Source organism: Molothrus ater, chromosome 1 (genome assembly GCF_012460135.2).
Source record: "Molothrus ater isolate BHLD 08-10-18 breed brown headed cowbird chromosome 1, BPBGC_Mater_1.1, whole genome shotgun sequence".
NCBI lineage: Eukaryota > Metazoa > Chordata > Aves > Passeriformes > Icteridae > Molothrus > Molothrus ater.
In genome coordinates this window covers 36,374,873-36,389,409 of record NC_050478.2, presented here as the reverse complement: position 1 = coordinate 36,389,409, position 14,537 = coordinate 36,374,873, and the positions used below count along the sequence as shown (strand labels likewise).

The window sequence follows — 14,537 nt, the reverse complement described above, 5'->3', positions numbered from 1 at the left end:
TTTCATCTTTAATTCCACAGGCTCAGTGATATGTTTAAAATATCTTGACAAATCTCTACTATATATTGCTTATTTTATCACATATAAAACTTTTTAATCGGTCATATTCATCTATTTGTCTCTCATCTCTTGTAATGATTACTTACTGAAAAGAGAAATGCCTTTGAATAAGGCCTCCAAAACAAAACATTTCCATCTTAGCAGAAAACTGCAGAGATTGAATCATCTTCCTACTGCTAGTTTAAAAATACACCATTCACAGTCAAGGTCAATGATGCTTATTGTGATGAAACAAAATTGTTTGCTTCGTGGATGGAATTCATGTCTCCTTGATACTCATATTTTTAAACTGATGCCTTACTTTTAAATGCATCTGCTGATAACTCTACAATGTAAATCAATCAGTATGTTTCTTGTAATTGTTGTGCATGTCTGGTACATTTAGATGGCTAAAATGTAGATTGATCCATATTTGATGGCTGTAATCATCCTTTGCATTAATATATCAGACATTTAAATGGTAAGAAGTAGACACATTGTTCTTATTTTACTGAACTTCAGCTCACTTTTAATATAAGTCCTCCAGAAATGTAGCACCCCACTATTGTTCATTTTCTGAAGCTGTCATTCAGAGAAATTGCACAGATTTTACTTCACAATACATTTTTTAAAACCACCTCTTGAAAAGATATTTAGATAGCATCATTATTTATTTTTCATTAATTTATACATGTTCTGAGGTGATCATTAGCAGTGTCAGTTCATAGCACAGCCTAATCACACCACAGGTTATTAGGAGCTGTGATAACTATCCTTTCCAGTTGTCATGTACTTCTAAAACATTCTTGCATTTTACTGTTGGAAGCATTTTTAAAAATAGTGTTTTGGACATAAAGGCTTGGCAATTGTTCATGTTTATTGTTCCGGTAAAATGAAGTTTTTTTCAAAAAGTCTCTTTCCAACCATCTGAAAAATGCAAATAAACTAATTTGTTTTAGTGTACATACATATCAAAGCAGCAAATCAAACAGTGTAGAATTAAAACTGACACCTTTTTATTAAGCAAAATATAGCTGGAAAAATAAAGAAACAAGAAAGAAACAATCTGCTGGACACAAATACACAAGCCTCTGTATAAGCTTTGTTTCCTGCATCTGTGTACTGTCACAATTCCCATCATATATGAAGCTCAAAGTGTCCAGTGGCTTTGTTGCTCAGGTGGCCTGTCAGTGTAAATCACATACTTTCAGCAAATTTTTTGTGCAAAGTCAAGGGGGTTTATTAGTGATTGCCAAGGTTCTAGGTTTAGAGACAATGTAAACCTAGGACTCAATGTGCAAGCCATTATCTTCCTTCTAAGTTAATGTTTCAGGTGAGTGAGTGATATGTACCACCCCAAACTCCAACTTTAGTGATTGTTTTCAGTAAACGGAGGGAAAAAGTACACTATGGGTTCTGAATCTCACCCATATTACTGGTATGACCCCCAAAATTGGCAATGTAATGAGATTTATTGCCAACTGTTGATAAGTGATTGAGATCCCATTCAGCTTGATCTTACCTGTTAGCAGGTTCCTATTAAAAAAAAAAAATAGAAAACTCAGCCTACTACAGGCAGATTATTAAAAAGAAGCAATCCATTGAGTGTTGATTCATGTACCCAACTCCTTGTCTTGTCCGGCATAATTCACTAGAACAGCAACTTCACTTTGAAATGCTGACATTTGTGCTCCTGTGTCTACCACAAAAATAACCAAATATTTTAAATGGCCCAAGGGAAAAGTGATTATCAAATCTCCCTGGCTGTTTTCTGTGAGCCTTCACATATCAATCCACTCCATCCAGTGGCTATCCCTCACTCCGGACTGGTTAATCTGGTAAATCCAGGCTCTGGAGGGTCTGAGAGGATCAAAGTGTTGGACTCCTCAGGGGAGTGACTCATGTCCTTTGATCTTCAGTGGGAGTGTTCTGGCATCCTTCCTGGCAAAAGAAGCCAGTAAAAATCTCGAGGGGTTGGTCTGGACAGGTTACCCCTTAGTGGCTGAAGTTGTTTAACAGCTTGGACTTAAGATATTTCTCAGGTGGAATCTCAGCTTTAGTCTCATGAAGTACTTTTCACACTGCTGTTGTTGCTTCCCCCACCTTTTCAGGGGGGTCTCCTCTAATTATTCTCATTTCCAGTGGGAGTGAGACTGTTCATTGCACAGTCTGAGCAATGCTGGGTGAATGTTCATACCCTTGAAGGAGGCTGTTTAAGGTGTATTGCCCTCCCTTCCAAGCTTTGCCAGCTGAGCAGTGGTTAAAGGCACAGTATGGGCATTCAATTGCCTGAAATAAACTGGAAACCACAACTCTCTGTTGGCTCCTTCACCACCCAGGCAGGACAATTAGAAGGGGACTTTGAGACCAACCCATCAATGCTCAATCACATGGGTGCTTATATTGTGGCTATTGAGTTTGCAGTGGTGGTGTTGCACTGTTAGTGGAATCAAATCAGCTATAACTTCAGAAATTCCATTTTGTGCTGCAGCAAAGACCCAGCACTGTGATACACCAGTAATCCTTGAATCATTCAGTGCAGGCACCGCATGGAGTGAGTGCACTACTGTCTCTGGACTTCTTTTAGAGTCAGGTTCAGCAGGGTCAGGGTCAGGAGCCATCAAACATCCAAAAACTCTCCTCCTCCCCTTCAGTTGGAAGGTGCAAACCTGGCCTCAGCAAAGCACCTGAAGCTTTTACAAATCAGTGATTGTTTGAGTCACTAACCATTAACACTTCAGTCTCATAGCTACTCAGTTTGTTTTTGAAACCATTTGGACCTCCTGCAACAGTATTTTATACAGTTCTGCACGTCCTTTCCTCATAGTGACTTTGTCATTCACTTTCAGATGACTGTGGAGGGACATTCTGTAACACCAGCAGCAATCAATAAAATCAGGAGGCACAGAAACATCCTGTAATTATTATCCACCAATCATTCTTTCCCAGCTTCCATAAACTGGGAAGCAACACTTGGTCCCAGTCTCTGCACTGCTGTTCCTTCTAAAACATTCTAGATGCCATCTTTCTTCATCACCAGTATATATGGCAGAAGCACCCATACGGCTTGGGGCTGTATCTTGTGAGTGTGAGGCTCTCATACTGCCTTCTGATAGCTCCCCTTTTCTGTCTATTCTGAGTATCTATTCTGATTCTAAACAACTCAGCTGTTGTTATTTTCTGGATATGTTCTATATGTGTGTGCATGTTTGTATTGTGTATTCTAAAAAAAACCCATCTCTGGAGACAAATAGAGAAATTAGAGGAAGAGCAAAATCAAAATTACTCTTCCAGGTGTCTGCAGAAGTTACAAATTACCCGTATTAATTCATTTGTAGTTTATTTTTAGTTTAACTTCCCCAAAACATTGTAAAGCTATTTTTCCCCAGTACAATGATTGTGTTGGTTTTAATTACATTTCTTCATGTTTTTAAAGGACAGCTATTTATATCATGGAAGTACAGATTACTAAAGTAAAACCTCAGGAGTGAAAAGGTCTTTGTGGTTGTGATATATTTCTGTGAAGGGTATTTCAACCATTAATTATATAAGGCAGGGAATTATTGCATGAACAACTAGGAATGGCTTTGCTAATCTGTGGGTTATGTGAACACTTCCACTGGGAATTAAAAGGTTCTTTGCCTCTTTATTTTAGACAAATTAAATGGTTTGACAATTTCTTCATTCTTAATGGTGCATGTAACTGAAGTGAATTAAATAGCCACTGTAGTTAAAAATAAAAAGTAACAATTATAAGGATTGTGATTCAATATATGTGTTATACCCTGAAGCAGATCTTCAGCAAAATCACTTTGGAAATCAAGATTCCTGTTAAAAAGTGCTTGGCTTAAAATGATTGGGCTGGGCAGAAGATGAACTCAGAGCAAGAGACATCTAGCTCTGCCAGTCTAAAAGGACAGTCCAGTGCTTTGCTTGCTGAAAGAAATGTTTGTGGTTGACTCATTTTAAACATTGGAGAGAATTTAATCTAACAGAAATAAATATTAAAGCAGTCCTCAAAGAAGTGCAAAAATTCAATTTTATAAAGTTTTTCATTCTGTAGAGCCTGGATTGCTATTTATCACTCTTCTTTTTTCTTTTTTTTAATTTAGGAAGGCAAATTTAAAAAAATAAGGAAAATTGGTACAAACTCACTTTGTTTGGAGTTAGTCTGCATTTTTCAGGGAGAAGGACCAAAAAAAATTGTCCACTTCTGGTTGGGAAAAAATTGATACCACACCCAGTCCCTGTGGTCTCTGTGTGTATTCCAGTGCAACTGTAGTAAAACACCTTCTCTGTAATGTTCAAATCTTGGATTTTTATCTCCATGTTTTGAAGAACTATGCATGTATGGCTGTGCCTGTGCAAACCATTGGCAATGATGCAATGATTTCTCCTCTTCTTTTCTCAGTGCCAGTGCTAAAGCCGCCCCTCTGAACATCAACAAAGTCTCCAACAGCTTACTGAATTTTGGCCGAAAGCTCATTGCTCCGGCCATGGCTTCGGGTGGGGCAGTGGGCACTCCTGCTGGCGGGAGCGGCTTCCCTCCCTCTTCAATGCCAAGCAGGAGCACAGTGGAAGCCTCTCAGCACCAGCAGCACCACCAGCAGCAGCAGCACCACCACCACCACCACCAGTCACAGCAGCAGAGGATGATGAAGTCTGAGAGCATGCCAGTTCAGCTGGGCAAAGGTAAGGGGGAAAGGTGTGGCAGCACCGTGACTGAGGGAAGCTTTGTCATACATCTTCAGGGCTGAAGTTCTTTCTTCTGTTGATTTTTATATCAGTGTGCACATATTTTGAGGAAACAGTAAAAAACGTATTTTGTTAGTCAGGATGCTTATGCCAAGTACAACAGCACGTTTGCACTGCAATACAGAATTAGATCTTATCTCAAGAATGTTAAAATACTGTAAGAAGTTTTGAACTTCTAAAAATGTATGACCAGAAACTGCATCAGACAGGCCAACAAACTAATCATTACCGTATGAAACATGAGCCAGTTAACTTTTCAGATTTTTACATGCAACCTTTTTTTAAATGGAAGACTTAATTTCATACATGTCTTTCAGGTTATTGGCAAAAAATCACATGCATAACAGTATTAGCTAAATACATAATAATAAGTGAAGGAAGTTGGAGAGGAATTCTTAATAAAGAAATTCTTATTCCCTTTAGAATGTGTGGAGCTTATTTTAGAAATTATTTGAACCATAATATGAATTTGTCTTTTAGCATGACCCTCTGCACTTTATTTAGTAAACACTGTGTCTTTTTCTTAAGCCTTTCTTTTTATATTTCTTGAGGACAGCTTATTCAAACAACAAACTCACAAGCTCAGCTTTGGTAGTTGTTTGCTATACTCTGCCACACTCAAGGTAGGTTACTGCTTTTCACCTCCAGCCAGCCCATGGCAGTATGCGCTTTTCAAGGAGTATGTAGAGCAAAACAGTACCTGCTGCTTTTATCAACTCATCCAGTGTCATGGTTACGAGCTTGAGGGCTGGTGCTGGTTGACCTAAACCTTGGCATAGGATTGCATCTTTTTATTTTTTTTCACCAGATTTGAAAGTGTAAAAGAAGGGAAATAACACTTCATAGCTGCAGTTGGTGTTCTCTCACTTTGCTGTGGCACCCATATGGTCCAAAGGCCCTTTCATGATGCATGGCATCCCCAGCAGACACTGAGGGAGCCAAATGGAAAGGTACAGCTGTTCTTTCGGAGCAGGCACATACAGGCATTTCTGTAAGGGCCACTGCAGCTGCTTGGCAAAATCTAGATATGCAGCTTCTCTCAGTTAGAGGAGAATCTCAAAACTTGCTCCAGCAAGGGTTTTTACAGTACAGAGGTAAAACTGAAATGCAGTGAAACTTTGATACAAATCCTGTTCACAACAATGGAAGTAAAATTAGGTGTAGAACAAAATTATTTACACCGTTTCAGAGAGACTTTTTCTTTTATTTTTTAAGAGTTTTCCATAGTTCTCTTATCACATTATTCTCTTCCCCCTTTTGAGTTTAAAAGTGGTTCTTGGGTAGCTGTTTTCTTTCACTGCTTAATGTAGTAAAAGCACACCATTTGAAAAAACTTCTATAGATGGGATTGATTGTAGCTTAATCTTGATGTGGCTGCTAAAGGATGGCCTGTTGTATGGGCCAATGAACATATATAATCAGAAATGCACCTGATACTTTCCATACAAGAATCAGAATAACAAATTGTAGTTATGTTTGGTCATTGTTATGTACAAGCTGTGCACATATTGCTTTATCAACAGGAATATGGAGATTTGGTAAAGTTATGAAGAATGTATGATGTAGGGCACAAAGCATTTTCATGGTAAGTGGAAAAAACATACTGCAGCTTCCTCTTAGTATATTCTGTCTATCCATATTTGGTACAGCCTTTGCAAAGTAATTTAAGGGCAAAAAATGTAAATACACAATTTTTAATAGGTTCAGATGACAGAGTTTTGTTTTACATATTAGTGACATTATTCTGGCGTTTGTTGTTCCAGACCTGTACAGTTATAAGTATTTTGCCTGTAATTGTATAAAAATTTCAAATTATGGCAGCTATGCTTGCAAGTGCCATACTTTGTATTTTTAAAGAGACACAAAAGGAAATAGAAAGTATTTTAGAGGGTCCCCAGTGAATTCTCTCTGAAGTAAGTTTAAATGTTCAGCAAAAAAATCCCTATTTGCTGCACCATGGTGGAGACACACTAAAAAGTCTTTTGAAGCTTGCTGCAGTGACCTTTGTAAACAGCACAAGCTCCATCACACCTTAAAAGCAAGAGTAAGTCTTTTCTGTTCTGTGGAGGACAGTAACACCACCTCAAAAAAGATCTGTACAGAAAATCCAGTGAATGAGGGTACTCTCCACAGCTGCCTGTACTTCTATCCTGGGCATTGAGATTCAGGATTTAAAATATATTCATACTCTTAGAAGCTCTCTTTTCACTCATGTTTGTGCTGAACTTTTTAGCTTCTACGCTGGCTTTTTTTCTAGCTCTGGATTCTGCTGTAGTTTTTTGAGTATCTAAAAACTACGTGGCAAGGCTCCCAAATTACTAACTAGCTGTCACTAATTGTCTCCTGTTCTTGTTCTTCCCTGTATGTTCAGCTCTCCTCAGCCTCCTGGAGCCTAGTTATTTAGCTGAGGTAGGCAGAGACATGGATTTAGGATTTAAATTGAAAGACATTTGCACTTCCAGCTGATGTAATACTCACAGATGTTCAGTTGGACAGTATAACAGGCCAAAGTGCTGTAAATCTAACGGGCATCAAGCCATAAAATAAGTAATCCATTTTTTTCTTACTGGTCTTTTCAGGTTTGAATGCTGAAGTAGTGCTGATAATTTAAATTAATATGTAGAGATTTGTACGTTTGAAGAGATTAAATTAACTGGCTGATCTACTTTGTGAAGAAGTCCTTGATAGCAAAATACCTTGCAGGACTGTCAAAATAATCCTCTCCCAGTTTTAACAGCTCTGTTTCAACAGAGTTACCACTCACAAACCAGCTACCATTCATGCTGCCATACTCTAGATGAGGGATGATTGGGTTACATAATCAGTTGTAATTACTTCTCACTCCAAAGTTTTGGTACTTGCTGAATTTCTGTAAGAAAAAAAATGCATATGATTTAGATAATGTAAATGGAAAAAGAACAGACGGGAAAAAAAACCCAACCATAATTGCAAGCCTGTAATTCCAGATGAGTCTTCAGCATTACAAATCACAGCTGAACAAAGTATCCAGACATCTCATTGGAAATTCAGTTCCTCCTAATAATATATTAGTACCGTTCAGCCTGTCCTCAGCACAGAAGAAGATCGGGTATCATTACTGATTACTTATGCAAGGTAGCCTGCTATCAGAAGAGGGATTAAAACATTCTCTTGATCCTGCACAGTGAAGTAATTCATTGGCACAAAAGTTGAATTCAGATACTGAGTTTATTGGATTTTCAGTTGAGGTGGTTATTTTGAAAGATAAAAGAAATTATAATGAAAAAAATGGGAAAAAAAAGCTCAATAATTGCCCTGTGTGTTCCAGTGGATCCTTCATCATTCAGAAACTGGATATTCTTTGATTACCAAATGGCAGTGTATTGCCAAGAAAAAAAAGCATTTCTCTTTCTCTTCTTCCCTGATAGTGCCAGATACAGTTTTCCTTCTAGGTCATTTCATGGTGAAACCCAAAAGGTTTTGATTTAAATGCAGCTCTATCACAAGGACACATTAGAGGACCAGTTAAAAGACAAAGTTCTGCCAAAACTGTATTTAAAGAGTTTCCAGGCTACTCTTTGTTTTTATGAGTTGATACTACTATGGTATTTGTTGTAACACAAACAGAATTTCCATAGTCAACATGTATGCCCTAAAGAAATGATCCCCGCAATTTAGAATTATTTATAAAGTTAAATAATTATTTAGAATTATTTATTTATCTCTAGAAAATGAGTATGCTTTTCATGTGGATAAAGAAATTGTCCTCATTAATAGCAGAAATGAGTACAAATTAAAGGAGTAAAACACAGATTGACAAATGTGGTTTTTTTTTCTTTTTAAACATATAAATATACATATTATTAGGCAATTATGAATCTTTTGACAGCAAGGATACAACTTCTGAGCTCCACAGTATAAGAGAGACATGGAGTGAGTCCTGTGGAGGGCTCCGAAGATTAGGGGACTGGAGCACCTCACGAGAAAATTGAGGGAGCTGGAACTCTTTGGCCTTGAGAAGAGAAGATAGACAAGGGATAGTGTCTACAGGGAGGTGTGAAGAGGGTGGAGCCCCCAAGTCTTTTCTTGGTGGTGCCAAGAAGTAGAACAAAAGGCAATGGGCAGAAACCGATGCACAGGAAATGTTGCCTGAATATGAGGAAGAACTTCCTTACTGTGCGAGTGACCGTGCCTTGGAACAGATTGCCCAGTGGAGTTGTGGAGTCCCCTTTGCCGGAGATACTCAAAAGCCATCAGGACACAGTCCTGAGTAACGAGTCCTAAGGGACCCTGCTTGAGCAAGGGGCTTGGGCCAGTGGTCTTCCAACCTCAGCCATTCTGTGAAGCCCTCAAATAGCAGAATGGCACTGTCTCTGTAAACTGCCAGCAAAAAACGGGTTTGACTCTTAAGTTTAGATTTTGATCTAAATCATCACTTAAAAGCACTGGGGTTCTGCAGCCTGTGACAACTGGTTATCCAACCTTCCCCTTTCCTTTTGCCTGTCCCTACAGCGCTCTCTCACAATGTCCTCTCTGTTCAAAGCAGGGTGCTCCGGCTGAACCCCCAAAGCCGCGGCTCTTCCCTCGGGCGAGCTGCAGCGGCGGGGCCGCGCTAACGCTGTTGTTTGTTTGCCAGGCGAGGCGGGCGAGGCGGCGCCGCCGGGGCCGGCCCAGGCCCAGCAGCACAGCCCGGCCAGCGCAGGTAGGCCCGGGCGGCGCCCGCCGGCACCGCCGCTGTCCCGCCAGCGAGCGCCGCTGTAGTGCCGGCAGAGAGCTCCGCTCTGCGCGTCCTGCCGAGCTCTGTGTCTGTGTGTGTGTCTGTGTCTGTGTCTGTGTGTCTGTCTGTCCGTGTCTGTGTGTGTCTGTCTGTGTGTGTCTGTGTTTGTGTGTGAGGGGGTGTGTGTGTGTCTGTGTGTCTGTGTGTGTCTGTGTGTCTGTGTGTGTCTGTGTGTGTGTGTGTGTGTGTGTCTGTGTGTGTGTGTGTGTGTCTCTGTGTGTCTCTGTGTGTCTCTGTGTGTGTCTCTGTGTCTGTGTGTGTCTCTGTGTCTGTGTCTGTGTGTGTCTCTGCGCCTGTCTGTGTGTGTGTCTGTGTCTCTGTCTGTCTGTGTGTCTGTCTGCCTGCATGTCTGCATGTGTGGTGGTTTGTGTCTGACTCTGTGTGTCTTGTGCATGCATCTGTGGGTTTGTGTGTGTCTCTGTGTGTCCGTGTGTCTGTCTGTATGTCTCTGTGTGTCTGTGTCTCTTCACAGGCATCCACCGTGCGTCAGCATCTATCTGTGCTACAAACCTCTGTGCTCTTGCACTTTGTAGCCCATTTCTCACTCTGTCATCAGGGCCAGTTCCACCATCATTGTCCCTTTTAGCTGCATTACTTCCCTCCTGTTATATTTGGGGCAGGTATTTTGGGCCGAACATCTGCTGTGGTGCACTTGACTTAACAGGGAGCTTACCTGCCTTGGCTGAAATAAAAAGTACATGGATTTGTGTGATGAGGTGGTTTGAATGAATTTTGAAAGTGCTGGAAGCCTTTGCTCCAATTTCACTGCAGGAGAAAAGGAAACTAATTTATCTGAAAAGTTTTATAAAACTCATCTCATTCTTTTTGCAAATTTTAATACTCTACATCCTCACTATAGCAAATGCAGACAGATGAGCAGATCTGAATGGTTTTGAATTATATATAGTGCCATACTTCTGATCTTCTTGGTGCCTTTTTCCTTGCTCTTCTTATAACTATGAAAGGTATTCTTTTCCTCTGTAGGGACCAAACAGAATGAGCCATCAGTTTTGTGTGTCTTTTTTGCACGTTCCTCTGATTTTTCATGTGTTTTAGCAGGGACCGCCAGTGTTCCTGGTTATCTCCCCCATAACTTAACTCAAACTTAGTAAGACCTGAAGCTCACTTTCCTTTAATTGTAAGTCTTGTCCTCCTTGCCATCACCTTTTACTTTATTATGTGGCCTAATTTTTGATCACATTAAATTTAAATTATCATTCTCTGCAAGACATCAGAGGTCTCCATGATACCAACAGGTTGGTCCCTTTTTCCACTGCCCCATCTGTGTGTTTTCCAAATGGTTTTGAGGCAGAGCATTTCTCACCCTGGGGTCAGTCCCCACTACTTGCAACAGGCAAGTAGTAAGCCACTTAGAAGCCAGCCCGTGGAGATAACATTGCTCCTTTTTGCCTCAGAAATTGATGTATTTTTAGTGTGTGAAATCCTGTGCATCATTACTGTGAACTATTTATGCATTTCAGAATGCATATACATATATATATATATATGTGTATATATTTGAAACATCCTACATGGTAATGTATTTTGACTTCTGCATACGTCAGGGATCCTTCCATATTTGTTCTGTGTGCTTCATAAGCATGTATTTGATTTCCATGTTTATGGAGTTTCTTCAGCCTGTTTTATATAGGCCTTAGGACCTTCTGGTATATGCTTAGATGGTCAGAGATTAGATTTCTCTAATGTTTTTTAAGGAGCTATAATGTATTTATCTGATATTGACAGAATGAGCAGACAAAAATGAGAGTTTTGATTCAGTAGTGTTCTCAGGTTGCTGATTAAGCTGCTCAAGAAGAAGGACACGAGTTTAGTTATTAACTGTACTTTATTGCAATCTATATGCATTTTGATTCTACATGAAGGGTAAGACTTCTTTTTTTCTTTTTCCTTTTTTTTTTTTGAGGAATAATACAAAATTAGAAACTCTGTCCCATTACCTTCTTGTCAAGAGAGTGCAGAATGTACCACACTGCACATTAAGAAAGATGTAAAATCAGTAAGACACAGAACAGTGAAGGTACAAATGGCATTTGTGTCATTGTCCTGAGATCCTAAAGTCTGTGTGCTGGTACTACGGTGTTGTTTCCAAAGTTGTGTGAGGGTTGTTAATGCCTCAGTGCACAGTGCATACATGATACATGTGAAGGACTTCAGAAGCAATGTGGTGACTCAGTTAAATGTTGTTGCAGCAGCTTCCTTAAGAGTTGGACTCAATGATCTTTGTGGGTCCCTTCCAAGTCACCAAGTCAGAATATTCTGTGATTCATTACATTTCTGTGTTGGGAAAATCGGAAAATCATAGATGTCTTTTATCTTTTCTCTTTCTTTTCTTTGTTTTGTTTTTTTTTGTTTTTTTTGACATTAGGGGAAAAACATATGATTGGTGTGACCTGTCTTTCAGCTTTCATATTTACAGTTGTAAAAACCATGACTCCTCTGGAAATTAGAAGACTATCATAATCCAAGGTTCCTGCTTTATGAGTTGCAGCACACTGTATTATTCATAAGTGCTGTTCTTTCTGTCTTAATTCTCAATTATATCCCCAGATAATCCATGTCACAGCACTGTTCACAGGGTTGGATGCAGAATAAAAAAATTAGTGTTTCCTAATAATAATTCCCCAGATTTGCTTGTTCATGCAGAAGGATCAGGTGCATCCTAACCTTTCTTCTTACTTGGGTATCAAACATACAGATGCAGTATTTTTATCACTTCTACTTTACTGTATCTCTGTCTTAGTTTAACTAGATCTTGTATTGCTCTTATTTTTTATTTTCATTATATAATTTAAGGCCATGAGAACCAAACTGTTCAAAGCTCTTGATGTTACTTGAGCAAATTCCTTTTTAGGACACTTGTATTATTCTGTCCACAAAATCTTGTTTGGTTATGCAAGTAGTTGCATATTCTGTTCCTCTGAACTGTGATCCATCTTTTGAAGTGTAGCTGTTTGCAGTGGCCATGAGGACACTTCTCTGTCTTTTCATTTTCTTACTATATTTTTGACATTTTTTTCCTTAGAGCTGTAAGACAGATTATAGAAAAAAAAAATCTTCATACATCATTTTTTTCCATTGTTTTACCAAGCTGTATTATTTCATGTGTTTGTGTTCCTCAAATATATTTAAAGTGTTCTTCTCTCAATATTATCTGTTAATTTTTATCACATAATCTGCTTATTTGCAGGTGAATTGTGTTAAGTCCAGGCCATACAGTGAAGCATATGTGAAAAATATACATTGCTCATTGTTTAAGTTTTTTGTTTGTTTTTTTAATCTTCACCCTATAAGGAATATATCTTCTTATTACTAGGATGGTAAAGAGAGGCTATTTAATATGATATAGACTTAGTAAATATTTTTCTGTTGCACTTTACTCTGTCCACCAAATACTTTTTTCTTACGTTTAGCATTTATATTGGTTTCTCTTGCTTAGCTGTGTGAATTGCTTTTATAAATGCTTTATTTGCTAAAATATGTGATTCCATCTGTTCCAAAACTATTTTTAAGTTTACCTACTTCAAAAGCACACTTCCATTTGCCACTATGAAATGCATAAAAAGTCTTTTTTCTTACATAAAGGCAACTATAAGGATAACAATGTTGCCAAGTGACATGATTTTATCTGAAAATTAGAAAATTTCTAAAAATTTCCTTGCAACTAAATAATTTCCGCTGTTTGCCATGCAGTCTTTTTTCCTTTTTCATCTCCAGAATTATTTACAGTGCACATGATTTATGCATATCCCATTTTTCTATAAAATGGGAAGGCAGAAGTTAAGTGAGATCTGCAAGAGCATCAGTCTCATGCACTTTTAAGGAAGCTTCTCAGACTAGATGGTAGGTAGTAAGTGCCTGGAGGAGGACTGTGAAGAAACAGAAAAATCCAGTTGAATGAAGTTGGTGGGAAGTAAAAAATATGTAAAGAAATAAGTTAGAATAAGAAGTTGCAGAAGAGGCAGTATGGAGGGATCTGAAGAAGAGATGGAGGCAGACAGGAAGGTGCACAGAAACAGAGCATAAAATGTAGGAGGGTTGTGGGGGAAGTGAGCAGAAAAAAGCCACAGAGAATGAAGGACAAGATGGGAAGCAATTTATATGAGTTTTCTTCTAGAAAATGTTCAACATGTTAAACCCAGATCCTTTCTTGGGTTTTGTCATTTAAGGTCTGTTTATTCGCACATAATGTTTTGTTCTTTGCTAGTTCAGTCTCCTTGCCTTGCAAAAAGTATATTTCAAATAAATCTGTATTTATTCCCTTAAGAAACTGTGAAAGATTTGATTGCAAAGAATCATACTTAATGCTATAGGTGGTAACATGAAAGCATACCAAAAAAAGAAGAAAGGAAAGAGGGAAACATAAACCCTCTCATCAGAATAGCCATCAAACAAGAGATAGGGAGAATTCTTGAGCATTATCTTTTTGTGCTATTTAACTTTTTCCCAGAATGGAAAACTCTGCAATTTCATGGAGTCATTCGAGCTTGACTTCATCATACACATGATAAAAAGATTTTTTTAAACTAGCATCTGTCCTAAGGCAACATTTTTTTAATGAAAGTCGATGAAAACTGACATACTGGAGTTTTTTTCCTCCTGGAAAAATGAAAACAAAATTTTGATTTAAATATTTGAAAACACTCTGTAAGCCTCAACTAGAAGAAAACTAGCCTTATCAGAGGCTGCCTGATGCATACACTGCCATGGTGATCCAGCCCAGGCTTCTCCCTACCTGTCTTCACTATGATAGTGGACAATGCTGGATTCATTTCAAAAGCTCCATGAAATGACAAGAGGTAACTATTAAGTAGACTTCATCAAAGTGTCTGTTAGGTGGTGATGGCCTTAAAATTTGAAGCATGAGAGCTTATGTTTATTTCCAAACTTAACTTACTTTTTTTCCTGCTTCAAGTCTAAATATTGTGATCTAGATCTTCAGTGTTCCAACCCACTTTTGGAATCTGAA

The 14,537-nt window shown here is 38.6% G+C and overlaps 1 protein-coding gene across 6 annotated transcripts in view; it reads left to right on the top strand.

Annotated features, from left to right (window-relative positions):
- TBC1D5 (TBC1 domain family member 5) overlaps positions 1–14,537 on the top strand; it is a 318,136-nt gene that overhangs the window by 260,496 nt on the left and 43,103 nt on the right. For 4 of the 6 annotated variants that reach the window (XM_054514222.1, XM_036401348.2, XM_036401339.2 and 1 more), the window contains 2 exons: positions 4,451–4,731; positions 9,410–9,475. In XM_054514222.1, the coding sequence (XP_054370197.1) occupies positions 4,451–4,731; positions 9,410–9,475 (347 nt within the window). The remainder of the gene's footprint in view (positions 1–4,450; positions 4,732–9,409; positions 9,476–14,537) is intronic. The other 2 variants (XM_036401369.2, XM_036401358.2) reach the window with 1 other exon arrangement.